This window comes from Alligator mississippiensis, chromosome 5 (genome assembly GCF_030867095.1).
Source record: "Alligator mississippiensis isolate rAllMis1 chromosome 5, rAllMis1, whole genome shotgun sequence".
Classification (NCBI taxonomy): domain Eukaryota; kingdom Metazoa; phylum Chordata; order Crocodylia; family Alligatoridae; genus Alligator; species Alligator mississippiensis.
Window position 1 is genome coordinate 117,512,241 of NC_081828.1, and position 27,698 is coordinate 117,539,938.

At 42.7% G+C, this 27,698-nt stretch overlaps 1 protein-coding gene across 1 annotated transcript; it reads left to right on the forward strand.

Annotated features, from left to right (window-relative positions):
• On the forward strand, window positions 1-27,189 carry PDIA4 (protein disulfide isomerase family A member 4). The gene is made up of 10 exons (XM_014597407.3): window positions 1-135; window positions 11,247-11,421; window positions 14,584-14,789; window positions 17,944-18,082; window positions 18,799-19,004; window positions 19,614-19,772; window positions 21,199-21,350; window positions 22,256-22,412; window positions 22,550-22,783; window positions 23,449-27,189. Exons 1-10 carry the CDS (start codon window positions 36-38, stop codon window positions 23,862-23,864), a joined length of 1,944 nt encoding a protein of 647 aa, XP_014452893.1. The 5' UTR covers window positions 1-35; the 3' UTR covers window positions 23,865-27,189.
• The last annotated feature ends 509 nt before the right edge of the window (window positions 27,190-27,698 follow it).

Sequence of the window (27,698 nt, forward strand, 5' to 3'; positions counted from 1 at the left end):
GGGGAGGCTGGTGACGGGTGGGGGGAGTTGCAGGCATGAGCGCGAGCAGGGTCGGGTTCCTACTGCTGCTGCTGGGCCTGGCGGGGCTCGCACTGCTCGCGCGCTGCCATGAGCCCGAGCGGGACCCGAGCGCCGGTGAGTGCGTGCGGCGGGGTCGGGTCCGCCACCGCCTCAGGCCGGCGGTGAGCTGGGAGTGGGAGTCTTCCGGGGATGTGGTGTCTGGCGGAGAAGAGGTTAATGTATCCTTAATTATCATTATTTATTATAATGTAGTTATCGCTTGCTACTTATAATCTAGTCACTTAACGTTTGTATTATGACGTGTGTATGTTGTTTAGTCGATTTAACTTAACTATTTCTTATGCTCTTTAATATTGTTTTTTATTTATTATAATCTGTTTATCGTTAATTTTTCTATTTACCATGTGTTTCTTTTTTTATTATTAGTTTTGTTATTATTTTATTTGTTGTTTTATTAATACTTTATTACTTAATTATCAGGGATCCTGGTTTTCTCCAGATTACAAAAAAAAATCCCCGATGTTTTTTGGATTAACAAAATCCCCAATTTTCAAATTAAAGAAAAGTAACCCCAAAACCCACATTTTTCTGTGATAAAAGTGAAGCACCACTAATATTAGATGTCTAATATATTAGTGATGTTTCATTTTGCTCAAAGAAAAAAGTAACCCAAATCCACATTTTTCTATGATTTTTTTTTTTTTTAAATGAGATGCCACTAATATTAGTAGTGCTTCATTTTGATCACAGAAAAATGAGGCTTTGGGGTTACTTTTATTTAATTTAAAATTGGGAATTTTGTTTTTATCAGAGAAAACCAGGATCCCCGTTTTATCACTTTATTATTTTATAATTTATTTATTTATTGTTTATGCATTACTTGTTACACTCTTTTATTGATTCAAATCCCAGCCATCATTTGAATCACTTGTGCAGTGATCAGGGTGGTTAGTAAGAATGAAGTCCTAGTGCATCTGTCCAGCCCACCTGTTTTCTGCTGTTCTTGGGTGCCAGTCCTTAGTTCCTTTAGCTGCATTCTGGCAGCAGCATTTAACTTCTGATGGAAGCCTTCAGCTGTGCCCTTGTTGCCAAGAAGGCTAACAGCATACTGGGCAGCATCAGCAGGAGTGTTGCCAGCAGATGTAGGGAAGTGATTGTTATTCCCCTCTGTTTGGCTTGGGTGAGGCCACATCTGGAGTACCGTGTCCAGTTTGGGGCCCCCCACTGCAGAAAGGATGTGGACAAACTGGAGAGTGTCCAATGGAGGGCAACAAAAATGGGTAGGGGGCTGGGGGACATGACTTATGAGGAGAGGTTGAGGGAAGTCTGGGCTTAGTGAGTCTGGAGAAGAGAAGACTGAGGGGGGACTTAATAGCAGCCTTCAACTACTTGAAGAGGGGTCCAAAGTGGATAGAGCTAGACTCATCTCAGTGGTGGCAGATGACAGAACAAGGAGCAATGGTCTCAAGTTGCAGTAAGGGAAGCTTAGGTTAGATATTAGGAAGAATGTTCTTACTAGGAGGGTAGTAACACACTGGAACCGGTTACCCAGAGAGGTTGTGGACTCTCCATCTTTGGAGGTTTTAAGACCTGGCTAGACAAAGCCTTGGCTGGGATGATCTAATTGGGGATGGTCCTGGTTTGAGCAGGGGGTTAGAGCAGTGATTCTCAACCTTTTTTTGGACCAGGTCCCATATGTAAATATCAATTATCAGTCCCAACTCAGTAAATAATGTAAGTAGAAAACAACCCCTGGCCCTGCCAGTCTCCCTTACTCCTGACTCACTGTCCCCCCACCCCCAGGTCCTGTGGGGCAGTGGGTGGGGGGGCCAAGCAGCCCCAAACAGCCCTTTTGCAAGCTCGAGTTCTTCCAGCCACTAAGGGAAACCCCAGTTTCCCACATATTTAACCTTTAAAGGAGAATACGTTTTTAAAGTTTGTTTGCAACCTTTCATATATTGTGGCAACTCACTTTTGGGTCACGATCCACAAGTTGAGGAGTGCTGGACTAGGTGACCTCCTGGGGTTCCTTTCACCCCTCATTTTCTATGATTCTGTATTTTGCTCCAGGAACCTACTCGTAACTTTAGTTTCTTCTCGCAAGAGCCAGTCACTTTGTATTTTACCAATTTCCTCTAGCTCCTTCCATAGGCAAGCGTGCAAATGTTTCGCTATGGTTTCTGGGTTGATATGTTGTGTAACATTTTGGGTATGTGGTAGTCAAAATCCAGGGTATTCTTTGCCCTAACAGTTTGCAAGGAAATATTTACTGGTGAAGAAGAGATGGGAGAGACCAAGGCTGGGTTTGAGGGGGGAGGGGGGGAAGTTGAGGAAGGGAACATGGGCAAGCATGTAGAGAAGCAGAGGTGTGGTAAGCAAAACGGTTGATTGGGGTGTGCCAGTGCTCCTGCTGGGTCAAACTGATTTCCAGAGTTAGGATCTGGAAGGAGTTTTACTCTATAGTCAGTCTGGTATGGACTGTGGAGGTTTTGGCCTTCCTTGTAGCAGTGGGTGTGACTCTACCTAGGATCTTGAGCATATATTGACATTTCATAGAAGCAAGAGGTTGGCTTCATCCTGCTTCAGCTGTGCCAAGTTACAGTGTGAGGTCCGTGTTGCTTCAGGGTTGAGGCAATGTAGAGTTTAGACTGTAGATCGCATAGGATGGTTTGGATCGGGATGATCCTGCCTCAGGCAGTTAAACCAGCTGACCTCCAGAGATCCCTTCCAGCCTACCTTCTCTATGATTCGGTGTGCAGAGAAGAGACAGGAAAACAGGGAGGAAAGTGAAGGAAAGCTAGAGGCTCAGAGGTGAGCTCAGAGGAAAGCTAGAGGTGTAGTGGGTAAGGAGATGAGACCTGGAATTGGTAGGTAGCAGTTGTGGTTCCAAAGCTGCTAGGTTAAAAAAGGAATTGTATCTGAAAGTTACTGGTCAGCAAATTAAGAAAAAATATCACTCTTAGACTGCTTATGAAGCTGTCAGGCTTTTTCCCCATGTTCTTGATCACTTGATTTGTGCCTTCTTTTTGCTGTAAGACCTGACTCAGCAAACGAGGGATGCTCAATGGGATAAGTATGCAGCTTGCTGGTGGGGTCCTTTATGCTAGAAAATGCATCCTTTGTTGTCAGGTTAGAACTTCTGTAAGAAAAATAAATGCCTTCAGCAGAGAGGAGCAGCATGAGTGAGGCCTGTTAAATCTACACTCCATGTTCCCCAACTGAATGCATACTGCATATTGGGTAAGAGGGTGTGCTCATGTGCAATCACGGTAGAAACAGGGCCTACCTGTTGGATAGCCCATGGGTCTGTACTCTGCAGTAGAGTGAATTTCTTCAGACCTTTACAGTTGGATTGTTCCCTCGGAGCTCAATCCCAGAAAGCAGACATTTCTAAAATAAACTGAATGCCAAATAATCATGTCAGGCAAAGGGAGAATGCATTTTTCAAAACTTCTATTGCCACATGACAAACTTCCTGCTGCATTTAGCTCTGTGAACAGATAAATGACCAGGAAAATAATCCCGGGCAGAAGTGTTCTTAGCTACTCTTATTAGATAACTCCCCAAAATAAGAACTTTCTAAAAGAAGGCTAATTATCTTAGAACTTTTAAGTGCTACTAAATTAAAATATTAGCAGATTTTACTTCCTCAACCTGCAGGTTTATTTTTCCAAAGATGAACTTGAAGCAAGTCTGAACCTCTAATCACTAAGTAATGATATTGACTGCTCTGGTGGAAGTTTTCTAAAAATTATTACCCCAGCACATAACGTAACTGATCTCAAGAGAGGCCATTTATGTGTGCCAGAAGACAAGTAAGGCCACAAGTCCTCAAAGGTGTGTGTAATAGCTGAGGTTTTCAGTATGAATTGGGTATCTAACTGCCTTTTAAGGGTCTGGGCCTGAGCATTTGGGATGAGAGCAAAAAGCCATTGAAGCACGCATTTTTTTTTTTTTTTTTTTTTGCTTGGGCCTCGTAAAAGTAAACATAAATTCCTAATTTGAGTTCATACAAATCCATAATAATTTGCTAGTTTGACTTGTTTCCTTTTTCAGGATGGCAATCCTGAAAAATCTTCTTTTTTTATAGACTATTAGATTATTACTTTGACCTACAGCTGGTTCTTCCTGATCTCATCTTGCAGTTTACAAAACGAAGAACAAACTTCCACATTTTTATGTTTTGATATTAAAAATGAAAAAGCGTTGCATAATTTTGAAGCAGGATTTTTTTTTCCAAAGTGTAGATGTCTGTAAGTTCTGTTATTGTGAAATGATTTGTGTTTCAAAAATAATATTCTGTGGATGTTTTTCAATTATTGAATGTTATAGTGGTGGCATCATCCAAAATTAGTTGACTGAGAACTGCTTAGAATTAAAATTGAAGTTATCAGTCTGTTTGGCCAAAGCCATTATAAAATGCAATAATTCATAGATTCATAGATGTTAGAGTCAGAAAGGACCTCAATAGATCATCGAGTCTGACCCCCTGCATAAGCAGGAAAGAGTGCTGGGTCTAGATGACCCCAGCTAGATACTCATCTAACCTCCTCTTGAAGACCCCCAGGGTAGGGGAGAGCACCACCTCCCTTGGGAGCCCATTCCAGACTTTGGCCACTCAAACTGTGAAGAAGTTCTTCCTAATGTCTAGTCTAAATCTGCTGTCTGCTAGCTTGTGGCCATTATTTCTTGTGACCCCCAGGGGCGCCTTGCTGAGTAAAACCTCACCAATTCCCTTCTGTGCCCCCGTGATGAACTTATAGGCGGCCACAAGGTCGCCTCTCAACCTTCTCTTGCGGAGGCTGAAAAGGTCCAGGTTCTCTAGTCTCTCCTCGTAGGGCTTGGTCTGCAGGCCCTTAACCATATGAGTGGCCCTTCTCTGGACCCTCTCCAGGTTATCCGCATCCCTCTTGAAGTGCGGCGCCCAGAATTGCACGCAGTACTCCAACTGCGGTCTGACCAACGCCCTATAGAGGGGAAGCATCACCTCCCTGGACCTATTCGTCATGCATCTGCTGATGCACGATAAAGTGCCATTGGCTTTTCTGATGGCTTCGTCACACTGCCGGCTCATGTTCATCTTGGAATCCACTAGGACTCCAAGATCTCTTTCCACCTCTGTGCCACCCAGCAAGTCATTCCCTAGGCTGTAGGTGTGCTGGACATTTTTCCTCCCTAGGTGCAGCACTTTGCATTTCTCCTTGTTGAACTGCATCCTGTTGTTTTCTGCCCACTTGTCCAACCTATCCAGGTCTGCCTGCAGCTGTTCCGGCGTGTCCACTTCTCCCCATAGCTCCCCATAAGGTCAGTTTTAGACCAGTTGAGACTTTTTTTTTTTAAAGAAAGTTAAATCTGCCCCCAAATTATGGGACCCTATACATGTTTGTGCTAAAGGAAAATCTGTAAGACTGTATTCTGAGATGATGACTTGGATTTCAGTTCTATAAACACTCCATTGGAGAAATAGCTCACCAAATACAATGAAAGCATTTGTGTGCAGTTACTCATTGGTGATGCATAGGGGGTGCATGCGGGTGCACATGCACCCCCTGAGCATGGCAGTGCACCCTACAAAAAGGCGCTGCTGACACTGCCAGTGGTGCCTGCAGGTGGTTAATGCTCGCGCTCTCTCTCACACACACACACACACACACCCCCCCCCCCCCCCTCTCGGCAGTCCGCAATTGCCACTGGTGATTTGCAGGTGGTCGCCGACCACTGGTTGGCGCTTGCCACCCCTCCCTGCCCCCCCCAAACTTTACAGTTCCAATTTAAAAGTATTGGAGATGGGGAAACATCTGAGGAATGTGGGTCCATATCCAAAACTTGTTACTGTTTGGATACAAAATTTGTGTGAAGTTTTCTTTTTCTCTTTTGTTCTTAATTGGGTTTGTATCTGCCCTGTTTTTGAGAATCAAGTCTGCAAATTTATTATCATTTATGTGTGATCCACTTCAGTTACAAAAACTATCCTGAAGCACCCAAAGGCCTGAAATGAATGTAGTATGGGCTTGCTTTACCTTGGGGGATTGATGGAAAATGAAGAAATGTTGACCTTGAATACATGTTGTGGTTGGTTCTCATTAAAGTAAATGGAAGTTGCCCAAATATGTGGGATACAAGCTTACCTTTTAAATAATGGCTTAATGACTTTGCAGTTCACTTGTCAAGGATATTGTTTCTCATTTATGTGGCTTGCCCACCTGTTTTGTTGAAAACCTAAATAAATGTATTAACTTGCTTTTGAATGTAATTCTTCTGCCCACTTAGAACATTTGTCTTTGTATACAAATATTTATTTGATACTTCTGCTATTTGAGTTCTGTAACAGTCATTTAAAAAAATCTAAATCTGTAAAAACGGTTTCACCTACTTATTTCCATTGCATTACTTCTCTATAGCAGGTCTTTCCTTTCTGAAACTGATAACAACCTTAATGCTAGATAGACAGAATCGACCTAATCAGCAATGGCATTACTGAAACTACAGGCATGAGTGGATAAATTCTTCCATCCAGCACATTTATAGATCTGCAGTTGGATATCCAAGTCCTGTTAGGTCAAATGTGGAAAGACCCAGCGTCTTTATGTACTGAGGTTGTGCTGTGATGCTTTTGTTGCATTTATCCCTTTTGAAAATGAGCAGTAAACGTGTGAAAATGCAAAACTCTAGAGCTCTGGATTGGGAGGTGATTACCTTTTTATTAGACCAACTAAGAAATTGCCAAAAAAATCTTTTTCAGGCAAGCTTTCAGGCGCATGCGCCCTTCCTCAAGCTCAGGGAAAATTTTAAAGATTATACAAAGTCCCATAGGTAGTAAATAAAATACAGGTACATCCCTGAAATGCAACATTACATTGGAGGGTATCAGAAGTGTAGCAGTCTCTGCTGAGCCCATCAAGGATCATTGCTATATAAAACATTTCCAGGATGTCAAGGTAACTACAGAAGCAGTAAAGTAAGGAGCCCGGGCCTTTCCACATGAAGTCCTTGGTAATGCATAAACACTGTCTCCAGTATACAGAGGCAGCTCTTATCTTAGTGGTTTCTAACTTCAGGTGCCTGACATTGCAGTCTTAATATCTTTGTAATGAAGTTTTGGTGTTTTAGAAGGGAATTGTAGAGGCTAGCCACAGAGCTAGGAGTCCTGAAGTGAATTCCTTGGTGATCTAAATACCCAGTCTAAAGGGATTTGCCTGAGGAAGTGGTCAGTGCTCACAACTCTCTTTTGAGGTGGATAGGAATTTGATGTATTGACTGCTTCTGGAAAGCAGGTCCTGAGGATGCTAACTTTTTATCTTTATTATTTTGTGAGATGCTGAGCTGCCACTAGCTCCCACTGAATCCAGCAGAAGTTCTGAGTGCAAAGTAGCTCTAGAAACCAGGTCCTTTACTGCTCTGTCTGTTTTTCTGTATTTTTAAATAAACTTTTTGAAAATGGGTATAGTGATATGGCCCTATATTTAGGAGTGTTTTGAAGCTTATCTCTGAGTTCAGGTGCTTGGGGAAGTGCGGTGCTACAGAAATGTCAAGTAGCTGAATGTTCTTTGGAGTTCATTGTCCAGTTTCAAATCAGTGTCTGCAGTTGCCGCTTGTGATCAGATGCAACCATAGTAATTGTTGGTTAAAGAAACTTTATCTTCATCTAGAAGTCTGTGATAAATAAAAACTTCTGAAAGATCTAATTTCATTTGATGCTGTAGTACTTGATATCATTTAAAGCTAAACTCTAAAATAATGCTTTTTTTTTTTTTTTTTTCCCTCTGGGGCACAAACTGCTTTTTTGGAATGATTTCTACAACATGATCCTAGTAATACCAAGAGCAATTTATTAAAATATGCTACTTACCTACAGTAGACATAGAAGGAGAAGTTATTATCTTGTGTGCCTCTGGAAACGGCTATTTTGGGGCCAGATTTTATATTCAATTTCACTAGTAAAAATTCAAATAACTCCAGAATAATAATTCATTTGACATTAATGAATTTGCACCAGAAGAACTATGGAAATGAAGATTAGCCCATTTTTATTCCAGTTTGCTGACCCAAGCAGCAATTAATTAGATTCCCTGGAGACTCGCAGACTCTAGATCAGGGGTGGGCAACTATTTTGGCTGGAGGGCCACTTAAGAACTTTTGGTGAGCTGTTGAGGGCCACGTGGATAAAGTTAATGATGAACATCTTGTTAAATTTGTAGATGGAAAAATATACTAAAAATCAGACGTCTACTATAAAAATATTATAATTTTAGTTCAAAAAATTATTTTGAACTATTGTGCAACTGTCTCTATTTACACTAGTCCAAAAAAAAGTCAGACAGAAATTAAGCTTTTCTCCCACGGAAACCAAAGCCAACCAGCTGGACACTTGGCCTAGGGAGCATTCCCCCAGCGCCAGCAGAGCCCTGTCACTGCCCAGACACTCCCCAAATCACAAGGGAGCAAAATATAGCCTGCAGGCCAGATCCAGCCTGCCAAGCACTTTCATCCTGCACGCAGTGCCCCCCCCAGTGAATTGTACCCCACCCAGCCCTTCCTCCCACAAGGGTGGGAGCAAGGTGCCCACATGTACACAGAGGCCCAAACATGCGCTGTTGCGCCTTGTGCCCACCCTCGTGGGTGGAAGGGTGCAGCCTAGCCAGCACACAGCTTCAAGGAAGGGCTGCTGCTGCTGCAGCCCCAGGAGACCTGCTCTGCTTTCCTAGTCTCCTGCTGGTTCTGGGCAGTAGTTAGGGAAGCAGGGGCAGAGCTGCTGCTGGGCGGGAGCATGGAGCTGGGGCTGGAGGCAGCACAGCCTGTGCCCAGAGGGTAGTGGCAGCACAGAGTCGGGTATTTAGGGTGTGGGAGGGAGGGTGGGGACCTCCCTCACTTCCCTCCATAGTATGCAGCCCCAACAGGCAGGGTGCTTAGGGTGTGGGTGCAGGTGCTGGGTGGGGCACAGCTCTGGCCATCACTGCATATGGCAGTGATGGGTGCAGCCTTTGCCAGGCTGTCTTTATTGCCAGTGCTCCCTGCCACTTGCACACAGCCTCTGCACTCACCGGGGACAGGAGGAAAGCTCTAGGCACTGGAGCCAGCTGCCTTTCCCGCCAGGGCTGTACAACAAAGGAGGGAAGCCCCAGGCACCTTCCCTTGGTGCTGCATGTGGCAGGAGGACCAGTGGTGGAGGCTGCGCCCCTCACTGCAGTGTGCAGCGCTGGCCGGGGTCACACTCTACTGGGCACCAGCACCTCCACGCTGAGCGCCCTGCCTGCTGCTGCTGCACTGTGGGGATGGGGGTGGGGGGGGGATGGTTCTCACCCTGCCCCCACAACCATCCCAGCATACCCTGTGCTCCACACCACACACACACACTATACAAAACTAAAAATTTATTTTTGAGTGACTTAACGGATATGTCCTGCCTCTGAGTTTAGTGTTGAGTCAAGCCCCAAAATTTAGTGACTGATTTTCTTCCATTGTTCTGTCTCCCTTGAATGTCTGTTGTAGGTAGAAAGGCTGTTAAGTAAGTTCCAAAGCATAGCCATCTTTGCCACCTAAAACAAAATAATTTGAATGCAGGGAAAATAACTCAGAAATGCATCTGACCTTCCAGTGGCACTTTTTAAAAAAAATACTACTGGTAGTAAAATGATGGCGTTTATGGGCTCCTACACATGTGGAGCCTGCTCTGACACAGCAGAAATCCAGTGCATTGGAGCAGACTCAACTAATCCTTTCACAGCCAGCACAAAGACACTGTGCTGATTAATGGAGTCTGCTGGAGCACACAAATTGGCATGCTCCAGCAGTGTTGTGTGACATGTATCAGTATCTCCACACTGACAAAATGCCATTGGGGCACTTCGAAATAAAACATGTCCAATGAACTTCAGTTCAGAAAGCCCTGCCACCATTTTTTTTTATTGTGGGGCATTTTGAACTGAAGCACTTTGACCTTAAGCTAATACACAAGCACAGCTCGCTAATTAAAGCATCCAATGTCATGTCAGGACCACATATAAAAAATGCCCTATCATACTATAGTTGGCATATTGCTTCTTCATCACAATGCAGCTGTGAACTGCATAGTCCATGGATCCATCCAGGGTAAATCCAAATACACAATGATAATGAAGAGGTTTCTCTACAGTGGCTAATTGAGTGCTTTTCTTTTTTCCCCTGACTCTCCCCCCCCCCCTTTCCCCCCCCTCCTTTTTTTTAACACAATCACTTAGTGCAAGTTCCAACCTACATTTTATGGTGTTGCTGCATTCGGGTTGACACACAGTTCTTACTGCACATTGAAGGACTTAATAGTACTCAACATGGACACAGGGCTCTGCACGAGAAGAACCCAATGCAGGAACATCGGACCAAAGCCATAGCAGCTAGAGAGAAGAGAGACGGTCTCTAAATACAAATTCCAATCTCCTCCCTCCCCATTGGTACAATAATTGTTTAATTTCACATATAGTCTCCTGCATTGAGAACCAGACAGTGAAAGAACCAGACAGTGAAAGTGATCTTGATCCATTTTCAGGTGAGGGAGATGCACCAATACTAAATAAGCTTCCCATAGTGGGGGTGGAGATTGAAGGAAAATGTCATTATTTATGTATGTGCTAATTTGCAGTTTCACCTTGTGATATTGGACTTCCATCTTAACTTACCCCTTTCCACCCAACTAGTTCTTTGACCTCACTATCCTTTCTCTTGCCTTTTAAAAAATTTTAAGCAGTGAAATTAAAAAATGGTGACCTCTTAAGTATAATCAGTATTGGTTTGTGAGCTGTAGTACTTATTTAAATGAATGGGGAACTTCAGAGAGAGATTCAGCCACTCATCAGGCTCAAGTAGACATATCTGTGTTGGTCACATACTAGTTTTGAAAGTGTGAGGAGGCTTTTCAGTTTGAAGGTTTTTAAATTCAGTTAAACTACTTTGAACCTAATATTGTTGCTTTGGTTGTTTGTATGCATGCTCCAGGGGCGGGGGACACTTTAATTAGAGCAGAGCTGCTCTAATTTAAAGCACCTAGAACATCAAATAAAATTTAATTAAAGCACACCCACTGCCATTTTTAATCTCGGGGACACTGATAAACGAGACACTGGAGTCTGGAGCGTGGTAACTACCACACTCTGGCAGACTCAGCTTAGTCAAATCTGCTCATATAGGCACCTTTTTTATTCTAACCTTGGACCCATCTAACCTGTACTGGGTATTTAATTTCACCTTTCCAGAAACTATTGCAAATGAGGAAGCTGATGACGACGATGATGATGACGACGACGATGATGATGACGACGATGATTCTGAAGTTAAAGAAGAAAATGGTGTTTTAGTTCTGAATGATGCAAACTTTGATACCTTTACTGCAGACAAAGACACTGTGCTGTTAGAGTTCTATGCGCCATGGTGAGTCTGAAAATTGCAAAATTTCCATAGCCTTTATCTCCCTTCTTTCCTTTGTAACCTGGTCCTGATGCATGATTGGGTCTCGCCCTGTGAAATATATACAACATAGACTCAGGTCTCACTTTTATATTTCACTTACTGCTTTTAGACTGATAAGCAACGCTGCGGAAAAGCTGCATAGTTAAACTCACAGGGGGCTGGATCTGGTCTGTTACGTATGGCTCAGAAAGGGAGTACAGAGGGGCATTTTATTCCAGCAAGTAGAACTCCTTCCCATATCTGTCTCTCTCTCTAGATTTGTTTAGGGATGGCAACCTATTCCCTTTGCTTGCTGTGCACAGTTTATGGGCTAGTTTCACAGAATTACCACTCTTTCCCCCCTGTAGGCTACCATGCCTCTCCATTGGAACAAAGTCAGCTGCTTTGACAGTGGACTTTTCAAACTTGTCTGGTTCTTGTGCTGGCTGTGAAATGGAGTTGGGGAAAGGCCTCTTGCATCCTTCTCACTGTAAGTGCATGTGTGTCTAGGCAGAAGCATCTAGCTCTGAGAAGGACAGAGGCCAGTAACTGCAGTAGGGACTGAACAATGTCTCAAAATGGACTTAAACTGCCTTGAGGCATAGCTCCCTACATTCCAGGGCAATGTAAGGGCTTATATGTAGTAGCAGCTTGACCTTGTTTGTCATGGTACTCTACATGCCTGGAGAAGCAGACATAATGTTGGCCAGTCCCTGCTCACCCTGTACACTGTGTGTTGGGATCGTGGCAAGCATAGAGCCTTTATACCAGCTTTTCTCTGATCATTGGAGGTGTATTGAGAGAGCTGTTTCTGGCCATGTATGTTGGTAGAACAATGTAAAAGGGACACTGGGCATATCTACACATGTACTAATGCTCTTCATGAGCATGCCCATGCTGCGCAGTAAATAGGGTAACTTATACCAACTTGAGCATAAATTTGATACCTGCATCATGCAGGTATAAACTTTATGCCCTATTAATTACTGCGCAGTAACATGTGTAGACTGACTTAGGACGAACTTTACTCCCAAGTCAGTCCACATATAGTGTTAATGTGCTTTAAAGCCTGCATGTGTAGATGCCAGCCTATTCCCTTACTGCACAGTAGTTTGCCGCACAGTAAATTTTAAGTTGGCATAAATGCACGTGTAGAAACACCTGCTGTATAGTTTGAATGATCCCAATTCTTAGTCTGGAAGCTTTAACAGTACCTCACCATATTTCTTGTTCAAACATTGCTGATACAATAGTGTAAACTGAGCAGCTCCAGTGCACTCGGTGGATTTGCTCTGGATTGACATCATTATGTCAAGACTGGGATTTAGACCGCTAATGCTTCATCCTCTCCCTCTTGTGGCACCAAATAGCAACATAATAAAGGAAGAGAGAGGCAGAAATAAAAAATAAAAACAGGAACAGAAAATATAAGGTGCTGATATAGCATTGCAGCAGGAACCTTTTGCATATCTTGAATCCTTTCCCCCTCCTCCCCCCCCCTTTTTTTTTTTGTTGTAATAATGCCTTTGCATACATTTTCACTTTATTGAGAGAGTAAGCATGTAAGGGAGAATTTCCTCTACCTAAAAATAACCTGAAATTGGCTCACTTATTCAGTTAATACTGAATCAAACCTTCTAAGTGGCTTCGTGTCAACTGGTATCTGAATGATCTCAGGTATGCATGAGCTTTTTGTGTATAGAATTACTGTTATCTTGCAAGATGCAGCTAACAAGGCAGTAGGACATCTGTCACGTTGTGATGTGGCCATACCTTTGCAATGGAAACATACAAACTTCTGTTTTGCTTCTGCCTTTGTGGTTTTACTCTTCATTTGGCCTTGGGTTTATCTGTTTTGTTTCAATTTTTTTTTATGTAAATGAGACTTACTGGCTCTTATGCAAACTGTGCCTGGGCAGCAGCCTGTGGTTTTTGTCTCTTACTTTTGTAATGGTCAGACACAGAACAAGTGCGGTGATCTCATCGGTGTAGGACTACTTCAGACTCAGTTTACTTTTTTCACACAAACTTGGCAGCTACCAACTTAGCTGGTTCAGTAGTCTCTTCCGGAACCTGCCACTATCTCTCTGTGTATCTATTCTCTCAACAGCAACATTAGCAAATAATTTAAATAGGGCTAGGATATAATGTATAGCTTTTAACAGGTTTCCCAGGTGCCTTTGCAATCACTTCAGTGGATAACATTTTTTACAAAGCTTTTAAAATATGAATGGGGAGTTCACCTGTTGCCTTGCCACCAAACCTTGTTCTTGCATTCTTTCTTCCAGTAGGCTACACAGTGATTTTAAGGACGTGCTTTGCTTTGCTTGTGTTTTCTCCCCAGTTACTTTTCAAAACCACTCCATGTCACTTTTTTTTTTTTTCCAAGTGCAGTGGGCTTGTGAGCCATGGACAGCCCTGATCTCTTTCCCCTAATGTTTTCCCATCAGAGCAAGAGGCAGCCTGTGTTTCTCCTTCCTGACAACCTATCAGCTAGTTTATTTGTGACTTTGCAGATCATAAGCATCATTAAGATCCCTAGACTGACCAGAATAAAGACATTGATGCAAACTGGTTGCAGTCTCGGTGCAGAAAAAACCTTCCACACTTCCCAGTGAGAGAATCCTCCAGTTACTTTTGGAATAACTTACATTTTACTGTATGGAAAATGTCACAATTTGGAGATCTAAACAGCTTCACAGAGGTTCCTAACCCTCCACGAGGCTGAAGATTTGCAAAGTATCTAGTGGTATACAAAGCTGCAGTGAATAGCTACACAGGACTACTGAGGTGCCCCAGCTGATCAGAGAAGCAATATCCTTTCAAGTAAAAGTTTCAGCAAACATCTGAACAGCTGCTTCTTCATATTACAACTGCTTGTGATACAAATGGTTCAAGTTCTGCTGTATCTGGAACCTTTTTTGTTCTTTAAGGGAACTACGTATTTGTTTAAAAGTCTTGAGTTTACCATAGAAAAAACAGAAATTACTGAAAGAAACTAGTCACTAAATCTCTCCACCTATTCTTGCTCTGAAGTCCTAGCAAAAAATACTATTTATATTTGACTGAGATCCTGTTGTACAAGACTTTAGAAAGGCAGCGTTGCAAAGTATGCTTTTGTGTTTACATCTCTTGATTTTTCAGGTGTGGGCATTGCAAGCAGTTTGCTCCAGAATATGAAAAGATAGCAAAAACTCTGAAAGAAAATGATCCTCCTATTCCAGTTGCCAAAGTGGATGCTACAGCAGCTACTGCTCTCTCAAGTCGTTTTGATGTTAGCGGCTATCCAACCATCAAAATTTTGAAGAAGGGCCAACCAGTTGATTATGATGGGTCCCGAACAGAAGATGGTAAGTGGAGCTCGTTCATTGTATGAAGTAAAGTCTTGCTTCTTGTGAAGCTTGTTAAATACCCTTGATCCTTTGGGAGTAGGCAAGAATAGTCTGTCTCTGAGTGAACAACCTCTTTGTTTTAGCCAATTTTAAATGAAACATGTTTAAGCTCAGAATCTTGGTCAGGATCTTTTACGGCACAGGGGACACAATGTTGGGAGTCTACTACAGACCTCCCACCCAAAGTCCTGAGCTTGACCAGGAGTTTGCCCGGGAACTGGCTGAGGCGGCATGCTCCAGGACCATGGTTGTCATGGGTGACTTAAATTACCCAGACATCTCGTGGGAGGATCGCTCAGCAAAATCTGAGCGGTCGCAAAGCTTCCTCTCGTGCGTGGATGACCTCTACCTGACTCAAAGACTATGGGCCAACGAGAGGCAAAGCGCTGCTCGACCTGGTACTGGCTACTGGGGATGACCTAGTCGGCGACCTAGTCATCGATGGGAAGCTGGGTGACAGCGACCACGAGCTGATCACCTTCACCATCCGCTGAAAAGCTGGCAAGTCAGCAACACGGAAGTCCTTGACTTCAGGAAAGCCAACTTTGACAAGCTCAGGAGGCTTGTCAGTGAGGCCCTAAGGGACTGTGACCACAGGGAGAGGGGAGTTCAAGAAGAGTGGTTGCTCCTCAAGGGAGCGATCCTCAATGCACAAACTAAGTCTGTTCCATCTTGGAGGAAAGGCAGCAAGAGGGCACAGCAGCCCCCCTGGCTCTCCAGGGACCTAGCAGACCTCCTGAGGCTAAAAAGAAAGGCCAACAAAGGATGGAGGATGGGAGTCGCCTCCAAGGAGGATTATTCTGCACTGGTCCGGTGCTGCAGGGAGCATACCAGGAAAGCCAAGGCTGCAACTGAACTCCAGCTAGCTTCGAGCATCAAGGACAATAAAAAGTCCTTTTTCAGATATGTGGGGAGCCAGAGGAAAAGCAGGGGCAACATTGGACCCCTGCTGAACCAATGGGGCAACTGACAACTGACACCCAGGAAAAAGCCAACCTATTAAATAGGTACTTTGTGTCGGTCTTTCATCAGTCCCATGGGACGCCCATGCCTGCTATGGGACAGGGAATCCGGGTGAGGGTGATCCCCTGCCCTCCATTAATGCTGACTTCGTGAAGGAACATCTTGAGAAGCTGGATACCTCCAAGTCATCCGGCCCTGACAATCTTCACCCCAGGGTACTCGAGGAGCTGGTGAGCATCATAGACCAGCCTCTAGCATGGATCTTTGAAAACTCTTGGCGCTCTGGTGTAGTGCCCAAAGACTGGAAGAAGGCCAATGTGGTGCCTATCTTCAAGAAAGGGAGGAAAGTGGATCCGGCTAACTATAGGCCCATCACCCTGACTTCTATCCCGGGGAAGATCTTAGAAAAATTTATTAAAGAGGCCATCCTTAATGGACTGGCCGATGCCAACATCTTAAGGGATAGCCAGCACGGATTTGTTGTGGGTAGGTCTTGCTTGACCAATCTCATTTCCTTCTACGACCAGGTGACCTATCATCTGGACAAGGGAGAAGAGATTGATGTCGTATATCTTGACTTCAAAAAAGCCTTCAATCTGGTTTCCCATGATCGCCTCTTGGAGAAACTGGCCAGTTGTCGCCTTGGGTCCTCCACGATCCACTGGCTGGAAAGTTGGCTCCGTGGTCGGACCCAGAGGGTAGTAATTGATGGAAGTCACTCATCATGGTGTCTTGTGACCAGTGGGGTCCCCCAAGGCTCTGTCCTTGGACCCATACTGTTCAACATCTTCATTAATGATGTGAACACTGGAGTCAGAAGCGGACTGGCCAAGTTCGCCGATGACACCAAACTTTGGGGTAAAGCATCCACACCAGAAGACAGGCGGGCGATCCAGGCTGACCTAGACAGGCTCAGCAAGTGGGTGGACGAGAATCTGATGGTGTTCAACGCCGATAAATGCAAGGTTCTCCACCTTGGGAAGAAAAACCCGCAGCATCCTTATAGGCTCGGCAGTGCTGTGTTGGCTAACACTAAGGAAGAAAGAGACTTGGGGGTCATCATTGACCACAAGATGAACATGAGCCTGCAATGCGATGCTGCGGCTAGTAAAGCGACCAAAACACTGGCTTGCATCCATAGATGCTTCTCAAGCAAATCCCGGGATGTCATTCTCCCCTTGCACTCGGCCTTAGTGAGGCCACAGCTGGAGTACTGCGTCCAGTTTTGGGCTCCACAATTCAAAAAGGATGTGGAGAAGCTTGAGAGAGTCCAGAGAAGAGCCACGCGCATGATCAGAGGTCAGGGAAGCAGACCCTACGATGACTGGCTGACAGCCCTGGGGGTCTCTAGCCTGGAAAAGCGCAGGCTCAGGGGTGATCTGATGACCACCTACAAGTTTATCAGGGGTGACCACCAGTATCTGGGGGAATGTTTGTTCACCAGAGCGCCCCAAGGGATGACGAGGTCGAATGGTCATAAACTACTACAAGACCGTTTCAGGCTGGACATAAGGAAGAATTTCTTTACTGTCCGAGCCCCCAAGGTCTGGAACAGCCTGCCACCCGAGGTGGTTCAAGCGCCTACATTGAACACCTTCAAGAGCAAACTGGATGCTTATCTTGCTGGGATCCTATGACCTCAGCTGACTTCCTGCCCTTTGGGCAGGGGGCTGGACTCGATCTTCCGAGGTCCCTTCCAGCCCTAATGTCTATGAAACATATCTAACTGTGGTAAGGTGCATCTTTGACGTTCACAGGATCTTCCTGATATGAGGCAGTTGGACTTGATATCATACAGTGCTGCTCTTTCAGGGTTTGAGAAATGCCAACTAACTGCAACCCTGGATGTTGTGTACTGACAGTGGTTCTGAAACCACTGCATATTTGTCATTTAATAATGCGTCATACCTTAATCCAGATTGGAGAAAAGAGGTTTCAGAACAAATATCCCAGAAAAGTGGTATAGTTGGGATTCAAATTCAGGAGCTTTTTGTTCTGAGATGTTTTTGATGCATGATCACGTTTTTTCTTTTGTCACACTTTTTGGTAATCTTAAATCCCCCTCAAACTCGGTCACAACTGCACTCTGTAGATTATAGGTGGTGTGGAGATAACTGACTTGTTAACTGGGGTATTCATTGCCTTACAGCAATTGTCGCTAAGGTCAAAGAGGTTTCTGATCCAAATTGGACCCCTCCACCAGAAGCTACGCTTGTATTGACCCAAGATAACTTTGATGAAGTAGTAAATGATGCTGACATAATTTTGGTGGAGTTCTATGCCCCATGGTAAGGCAGACTACAAGGTGCTTGTATTTCACAGGGCTGGCACAGCTAAAAGGGAAGGGCAGCAGTGGGCTGCACCTGCCAAATTAAATAATTGTTCTATCAGTATGTGTCTCTTTTAAAATAGCTTGTTCATGATCACATCCTGCTATTTTGATCCAAATTGAGTTGAGTATCTAACTTGGAATAGTCCTTACACCAAACACTTTTTTATTTTTTAAATGGATTTTTTTCTAAGAAAATTGTGGCAATAAAACGGAATGGGAGTACATATGGTAAAGATATGCCATCCAGTTATCTCAGACTCTTGGTGTCTTTTGAGTTTAACCTGTATACTGTTGCTTAATTAGTTTTGTTAACATGGGCTAGAATAAAATTGTTGATCATTTTTATGTAAAATTTAATTCAAGGTTGGGATCTAGGATCTATACATACAGTCTCAACACGAGAAAAATTAGACTGTGCAGTTTTTTTTTCTTCCTGAAGCACCTGGATATTTCCTTGTAAAACAAGAGGAGGATGTATTCTGATGCGACTAAAACAAGTACGTCCCTAATTAAATTAGAAAGCCCATGTTTTGAGAAACTTTAGCATATTAAGGCTTTCTTAGTGATGATGTATTTTCTTCAGACTAGAAATGTAGACTTCTCCACTTCATTGGAGGTAGGTGCCAAATATCTATTGCATTGGACCCTTTTTTTTTTTTTAAATTGCTTTAGGTGTGGGCACTGTAAAAGACTTGCTCCAGAGTATGAAAAAGCAGCCCAGGAGCTGAGCAAGCGCACACCACCTATCCCCCTGGCAAAAGTGGATGCCATTGCTGAAACGGAACTTGCCAAGAAGTTTGATGTCACTGGTTACCCAACTCTGAAAATATTCCGCAAGGGCAAGCCTTATGACTACAATGGCCCACGAGAAAAATATGGTAAGCGGGTTTACTTAATGAAAATGTGGTGAACCCCATATGTTAGGAAATAACACAATGTAGTACATAGCTTGTTCGCGTCACCTATAGTATTTGCTCAGAATGGAAAAGTATGGAAGACATGTAGGCAGCATCTCAAACTAGCCTACAAACATAAGAAGCTAAATACAGGAAGAAGGTACTGTATGAGCTGATAGGCAGCCATTGATTTAATTGGTTCATTAACAATTGTGAAATACTGTCAGAACTTACAAGATGCACAACATCATATTGCAATTAAGGCCAGCATCTTCAAGCAGTATCTTAACTTGGCATGAGCAGATTTTTGGGCGTCTGATTTGAGATAACAGATTGGCCCTGATTTTCAGAGCAGCCAAGCATTCCCAGTGCTGATTTGAAGTTGGCGGGAGTTTGAATTGTGTAGCTCTTCTGAAAATCAGTATGACTTTATCAAGCATTTGGATCTAAATCTTCAATATAGCTCAGCACTTTTGATTGCTGTAGACTTCTCACTAGAAGGGGGGATATCTCCAAATGAAATGTGGCTCTACACAATTGAAAATGTTACAGAAGCACAATATTCAAACTTCTTTTCTTTTTGTCACACAGGTATTGTTGATTATATGATCGAACAGGCTGGTCCTCCATCCAAACAGATTCAGGCTACCAAACAGGTACAAGAATTTCTGAAGGATGGAGATGATGTCATCATCATTGGTGTTTTTAGTGGAGAGACGGACAAATCCTATCAGCTGTATCAGGAGGCCGGTAAGTTGCATTTTAAAAATATTAAGCTAACTTAGTTGTTTTCAGCCTGTCTGGTGGGGTTCATCCATTTTTCCCCTGATCTTGAATTTAGGTTTTCTTCAATCTATAAAACACTGATTATTCTCTTGGGTAAAAGTTTCCCTGGGGTCTGGTATTTCTCTCTCCTTTTGAGCTTCCTGTCAGGTTTATTTTGCCAGGAAAGGAGGGAGAATTTTTGTTTTTCTCTTCATTTGTCTGCAGTGAACCCAACCTCCCTTGCCCTCCTGATATTGCTAGTCTCCTCTGATTTTTTTTTTTTTTTTTTTTTTTTTTTTCCCCTGTAGTACTTTTCTGATGTAGGGAGTCAGCTGGAAGAAACAAGGTGTAATGGCTACAACGGGGGAAAAGGGGCAGGGGTGGGAAAACATTAGACAAAGCCAGCATTATACATGACAGAGCAGCAGTTAAGAGAGCTGGTTGAAGGAGCATCTAAGATGAGGACGGATGCAGATCCTAGAGCACCCAGCTCGTAGGAAAGGCCTTATTTCCCTTTAAGCAAGGATACAGAACTTGGGAGAACGAGAACTCCTCCTAGGTGCTTTGATGCAGGGGGTCGGGGCGGAAAGGTTGACTAGGACCTATTTTCATAGAAGTATACGGCTGGAAGGGGATTAAGTTCATCTAGTCCAGGGCAATCCACAGCCTACAACTTGTAAGGGGATTGGATCCATCCCATAGTGGCACAGATAATTGGTGGCATACAGCTTGTCCCAGTGTAGTCGCTTTCTCCATCTTGTGCTGTGCTATTGATCCCATCTTAAGTCCTGCTGCTCTCTTACACCTCCTGTTGCAAGTACTGCTTACCATTGCTAATGAGTTCACCCCTCCCCACTGTTGTTAGGAACAGGGGTCAACACTGCATGATGGAGTCATTGGCAGGTGGTTCAGGTGCTGTAGAGGGAAGCAGTGGCCTGTAGCAGTGTGGTGGCACACTAGCAGCCCATTACTCCTTAAAAAGTTGCAACTTCTGGTCTAGTCCTTCTGCTTAGCCTTTGGTAGGATCGAGCATACATAAACTTTCCTTGATAAATAATTGTATAACCTGCTTTTTAGCAAATTCTGATGTAGGATTCCTATTCTTGATCTAGAATATTGATTATCCTATTAGTCTTTAATGCTAAATAGAGAAGAGACCAGCATTACTGTCTCCATCCTTCTGATAGAAGAATGCCTAAACTAGTTAGTACCATTCTTGGCATCTACCCAAAGCTCACAAGGCAGCATGAGCCTTCCTTTAGAGACCTGCCTGTGGCTTGGCATGCGGGTGAAATAAATACCAGAGGAAATAGTGACATTTTGGTGGGCAAAGCTCAGCTAACTTACGCCAAGTGAAAGAGATTTTTTTTTTTAATCCAACTTTAATTTTTCCAAAACTTTTATTTCTCAGCTAATAGCCTAAGAGAAGACTACAAGTTCCACCACACCTTCAGCAGTGAGATTATAAAATTCTTGAAAGTCTCTCCTGGAAAACTTGTGGTCATGCAGCCTGAAAAATTTCAGTCAAAATATGAGCCAAAAATGCACATATTGGATTTTAAAGTGAGTAGATGTTCTCATTAGTAACCTAGAATTAATGTTATTTGCAAGTTTATAAGAAAGGCTGTCTTCCAATATGTATTGGAGCAGTTTATATTTTCCATTTGGTGGTGGTTTTAATATTCCATGAAATTTAAATATTTCTTTAAGAGCCTTATTCAAACCCTGTTGAAAATAATGCGAGTCTTTCTACAGACTTTAGGCAGACCCTGTATATTCTTTTCCTAGTTATAGTGTGCTGCTTTTTCCTTTGAGACACAGCTTTTCATTTTATGACCTTAGAGTTGTTCCTGATGCTTAACTAGAGTAAGCAAGAAGAGTATCAGTGCTACTTTCTCCACACCCTATCAGAAGGCCTGACACTTTTACTGTAATGGTCTCTTCACCACTACAAACTTCATGAAATCAAATTTAAATGGCTAAAATACTAGAGGTGCACAGATACATCAGTCCCTATTTTATCAGCACCAATAAAAGAAAAATTTGCCTTTTTTGGCTAATGTGGCCAATTATGTCACCAGTAAATACCACGTGCATGTGCACAGCTCCACTCACTCACTGACTGCAGGGAGTCTCAATCTGCCCCCCCCCCCCCCGCAACAGACTTACCAGCCAGAAACTGCTCTCCAAGCTGCCAGACTGCATATCAGCAATCGGATCAGTATCAGGCGACACAGCTTGTTAATAATTGGCCATCAGTATCAGCCCAGAACATCTTTTTTGGTGCACCCTTATAAAATACTTAATACTAAAGGAGGGGTGAGGGAGGAGGGGTGTGCATGTCTGTGTGTGTGTGTGAAAGTGCTTATGTTGTAGACGCAATATATGCCTGTGTATAATGAAAATAACTTGAAATAAGAAATATATATTTTTTGGACTAAGGGAAGTATTTCCTTTACTTCAAACAGGATTCTACTGACAAGTCTGAGATAATGGACCATGTGACAAAGCATGCGTTGCCTCTAGTTGGCCATCGCAAGACCTCTAATGATGCTAAGAGGTACACTAAGCGACCTCTAGTGGTTGTCTACTATACTGTAGATTTCGGTTTTGATTATCGTGTTGGTAAGTTAACTGGAAATAACTTTTTTTTTTTTTTCCTTTTCTCTTGTTCTTCCCTTTTCCCCTGCAAAGTAAAATTCTCTTCAGAGAGATACGAGCAACTGGAAACTGTTAATCTGTTTGTGTTCCAATCACTTCAGCTACCCAATACTGGAGAAGCAAAGTCTTGGAGGTGGCTAAAGACTTCCCTGAATACACTTTTGCCATTTCTGATGAGGAAGATTACTCTTCTGAAATTAAAGATCTGGGCTTGATTGAAAGTGGGGAGGATGTTAATGCTGCAATCTTGGATGAGGGTGGCAAGAAATATGCCATGGAACCAGAAGAGTTTGACTCGGATGTACTCAAGCAGTTTGTTCGCGCATTCAAAAAAGGTAAAAACTACAAAACCCAGTTCTTTTTTCTTTCTCTGTTTCTTCCATCTCAATTCGGGTTGTGGCAGCAATAGAAGGTTATACACTAACCTCAGCAGAATGCTAGACCTGGGAGCTGATAGATACCCTTTTGCTCCTTCATGGAGCAATCTTCATTAACTTCTGTTACTAAGACTACATAGGGGTATCTAACAAATCAGTCTCACAATCTGTAAACTTTTGGCTAGAATTTTTAGAAACTGTTACAATGTGGGAGAATTTTTTTTTCCCCCTGTTTTTCAAATGCCAGCTATCTGTTCACAAGTATGAGCACCAGACCAATACCATTGCTAGCATAATGAATCAGTGTATAGGTGTTAAAATATTGTTGGTGAAAATGAATAAAAGAGTAGAACATTTTTAGCAAAGAAATTAAATTCTGCTGTCTCTATTTCCCAAGAATATTATATTAGAACTTAATTAGCAAGCCAACTGGTTTTCAGGAAGGAGTTAATTTCATTCAGTGCAAGTCATAATAGCTTCCCTTGTTCGTTCTGGTGCAGCTACTTCGATTGTAGAGCACCAACATCTGATATGGGTGTTTTATTATTAATGTATCAGAACAAGTTCTCATAGTCTTAACTATTTTTAGTTCACAGTAATGGTGGTTTTTGTTTGTTTTCTAGGAAAACTAAAACCTATCGTGAAATCTCAGCCAATACCAAAAAATAACAAAGGTCCAGTCAGAGTTGTGGTGGGGAAAACATTTGACACCATAGTAATGGATCCAAAAAATGATGTCCTCATAGAATTCTATGCTCCGTGGTGTGGACATTGCAAGCAGCTTGAACCTATATACACTGAACTGGGTAAAAAATACAAGAACCAGAAAAACCTGGTCATAGCCAAGATGGATGCTACTGCCAATGATGTGACGAGTGATCGCTACAAAGTAGAAGGATTTCCCACCATCTATTTTGCTGCAAGCAACAAGAAAAACAGTCCTATTAAATTTGAAGGCGGGGAAAGAGATTTAGAGCATTTGAGCAAATTTGTAGAGGAGCACGCAACAAAACTGACCAGAGAAAAAGAAGAGCTTTAGATGAGTTGGGGGGTGGAGAAAGAAGAGAATAATTTGTACGTCGTAGTTAAAACAAGTTACTGACACAACTTGTTGTGGGAAAAATTTGGCTTTTTTGAGCAAAGTGGATTTTTGGGCAGTAAAACAATTGCAGTATCTCTTCGGTTTTTTTTTCCTATTTCAAAAAAAAAATCATTCTGGACATTGAACTGCTATCTGACATGAATGTCTTTGTTAGTTATGATTTTGATCTCTGAAGAAAAAATACACGCTTTATTTTTTGTGACTATGTTGAGCTTGATTCTTTTTGATTTATAAATGCATCTCTTTTTTAACTTAAAAGATTTACCAAATAAGTTTACCAAACAAGTTGGTTTCTGTCTCTTCTTTTAAAGTGTTAACTGTTTTTGAGTTTGAACTAATGTGATTCTGTATATCCACTCATCTGACTGTATCACTTGTTTTTGAGGACCAGAACAGAAATTTTAAGTGGTGACAACTCTTAAATTCGTGTCAAGGTTAAATACAAAGGCCTGTTCATTTTGGTTTGTGGATGGCTCCATGGAAAACGGAAGTAATCCTAAAATAATGAGCATGGATCTGTTTTTGGTATTTGGCATCTTTTTTACCAAACTCTATGCCCCATCCTTATTTCTAAAGTCCCCTGTTTTGGGAGTGTTTCTAGTACTGGGAGCGCAACCGCTTGACATATCAGTATATCCTGCCTTGATTAATACTGTGTTCTGATCTCTGAAGAAAATTACATCCTTTGTATGTGTGTATCTGAGTATATTGCTCAGTTTTAAATGTTACGGGTTTCATTCCAATTGGCAGCGAGTTAATACCGTATTTTCGTACATGCAGCATTCCTTCTTTCATCCCCTTCCACCTCACCCTTAAATTGGGCTGTCTCCCCCAAGCAGAGAAGCTGTTTTATTTGCTAGAAGACAGGCCATACAGCTGACAAGAAGCTGCCACTTGTGTCTGGTTTATTTAACTGAAGAGAGTGTGTCCTATATTAATACTCTCATAGCTGCAGCTATTGGCTGTGCACTGTAGCTTGTGCCTGAAGCAATAGCAGGTGAGCTGCAAGTAGTATCTTGATGAGTCTTGTGATGTGGAAACTATATTTACAGGAACTTTGTGTAAGAACTAACAGTCTTGCTACTGCCCTTGAAAAGGGTCTGGAGCCCAATCTTGTGCGACAGTCAGTCATCCTGGGACAGTCTGGGTGAAGCAACAGGCAGCAGGACCTTCCTTGTATGGTAGGAAATGCCCACTGCCTCACCAAGACCTGTCTCCTGGGGTGCCACATTTTCTGGACACTGTTCACAGGAGGATGTACTCTGTTTATACAGTTGGCTTTGCCATTGACTCTGACTCTGGAAAAAATCCTTTCCCCCTCTACTTCCCACTTTCTACCTTCCAAAAACAAGATGCATTTTTTAATTTGGAGGTGTGTTGTATGTAGAAAAAATACAGTTTATGTATGTATATTCTGGGTTGGCTTTTGTTCATACTGTTCTCTGAAGAAACCTTAGTAATGCCTTCATTCTCTGTATATACAATGGGCTGCCACAGGACTTTCTGCAGCTGCCTAGCACCAGACTTTAGACGTTCAGATCTAACTTCAAATGCGCTATATTGCTCCATGGCTAGTTCTAGGCATGCAGCCTGTCTGAATTTTTGAGCATGGGTTTCCCCACCTTTCCTTCTCCCCAAAAATGCTAAGTCTATTAGCTAGAGAGCATTTTCAAGAATCAATGTGAATGCAGCCAAATTAGGATGCCTAACGTTAGACAAGTGGTTGAAGCTTTTGGGTCTTGGTAAAACTGCTAGATGGCTCTTTGGGAAATGTCAAAGAGCTGGGGTAGGGAGGAGGAGGTAGGTGGGAGTAAGAGAAAGAGGCTCTTTGAATTTCTGATGAAAAGGCACATTCCTTCTCTCTCTCCAGACATTATGATGCTTGAATTGTATGTAGCCCTCAAATTCCATCCAAGAAATAGACCAGATTCTGCAAGGGTTGAGACCTCCAAAAAAGGGAAGGGGAACAAAAAAGGCAAGAAAAAGAGACTGAAAAGAGGAGGCTGCAAATACAGTGTAACAGAGACCTTTTAGACTTCATCCTCCAAGGAAAGCTGCTAAAATATCAGACTTAATACTTTTATTAAACTCCTGTTGGTCAAAGCCAATTAAGCAGCAATTGCAGCCTGTTCTTTGGAACAAAGTGGCTTCTGTCATGTAACCACTGTGACGCACTTTTGTATGCAGTTTCAGGTGCCAGATGGTATGCTTAACTCTATAGGCCTTCCTCCCATCTAATGAAGAAAAGTCACTCCAACTGTCCTTGAAACAAGTGCCTTTTTCAGGAAGTAGGTTTTACAACAACCTCCAGGTTCATGGTGTCTGCCTGTCTTGAAAGGCTCGCATGCTGCAGTGTGCTCCATTTGTGGCAATCCCACAGCAGTAATTCCCAGTGGCTTTTGTTCAGAGATGGCTCGCATGTTGACAAGGCCAGTTTAAAATGCCATGGTACAGTGTAACAAATTCATTCCCTCACCCAATTTTATTCCTTGAATTTAGTTCATTACTAGTGGGGAAACAAGGTCTAATATAATGTGGAGAACTTTGCTCCTATCCTATACTGTCTTTGCTTCCATGTTACCTGAGCCATAGAGCACTTCACTGCCTGGATGCTGAACTGCTGATCATGTTGTGGGTGTTCCTGTATTGTCAGCATACCTGTTCAGTCATGTTCATAACCAAGTGGTCATGTGCTGAATTCTTTTTTAATTAACCAGTGAATGCTTTGGAGAAGAGTACTTGGATATGTCTGTGATGAGTACAGTATAAGGCATTACAGAAATATGGGCTGCTGATTCAATCAATTCTGATTTTATTTACCCATCAGAGCTGGTAAGTACTCGGCAGCCCTACCAACTCAGGCCTGAATCATAGCTTTGTTTTTAGACACTACACTCGTTCCATTTTCATAAGACAGCCCTGTCCTGTCAGAAGACTCAAATTCCATCCAAGAAAGGATGCTGAAAAGATAGTGCTGCTTCCATTTCTAGAGTCCAAAACTTTTACTAGTTGTGGTGTATGACTTGTGCCCTAGCCGCAAGACATGAAATCCTTTCTCGGTATTGACCTACCTTTTTGCTTTTGAATCTATGCTAAAACTTAATTGTCATCATGTTGAAATCAGCACATTTTTTGTGATAGTTTAAAAAACCCAGAGATGCCTTCCTCACAATCGGCGTACAATATAAGTCATTCCATATCTTTAAAAAAAGATGGTTTATGTATGACCCTTCCCAGTGGACAATAAAAAGCACAGACTGCCCTTTTGTGTGAAGAATGTTAATCAAGCTTTGGCTTGGAGTTTTCTGGTCTTATACACTTCTCTTGTGAACAGAAGGATGCTAGAGCCTACAGCACAAGGACTGGATTTTTATTCTGTATTGGAATGGTGGAGATGGGCTGTGTAAGGGTGATGAAAGAGCTGGCTGTAGCAGCATTTACTAATTTTTTGTGCCATCTGCTGGTAGGTGTACCAATATGATTGGTTTATTCCGTCATCTTTGTGTTACAGCAAACCAAGTGCCAGTTCTTCATTTCATGATGCTGTTTTTGCTTTAATCTTGAGAGCTTCATAGGGTTCTCACCATTTTGGTATTACCATACCTCATGCTTATTAATGTATTTAGCATCTGCACATCTTTAAGGTAAAGAAATGTCATCATCCCACAGACTTGTTTAACATCACGCTCGGGATCTGTGCTACAGCTGGAAATCGAGCCCTAATCTTCCCCCATCCCACTAAATTCTCTTTCATTCCACGTTCATCAATTT

Excerpts from the sequence above, each read along its gene's own strand:
- PDIA4 (XM_014597407.3), top strand. The coding sequence starts at position 36 with ATGAGCGCGAGCAGGGTCGGGTTCCTACTGCTGCTGCTGGGCCTGGCG. Across the intron at positions 18,083-18,798 it reads GTGGAGTTCTATGCCCCATG|GTGTGGGCACTGTAAAAGAC; the intron begins GTAAGGCAGACT and ends AAATTGCTTTAG. Across the intron at positions 21,351-22,255 it reads TGCACATATTGGATTTTAAA|GATTCTACTGACAAGTCTGA; the intron begins GTGAGTAGATGT and ends TACTTCAAACAG.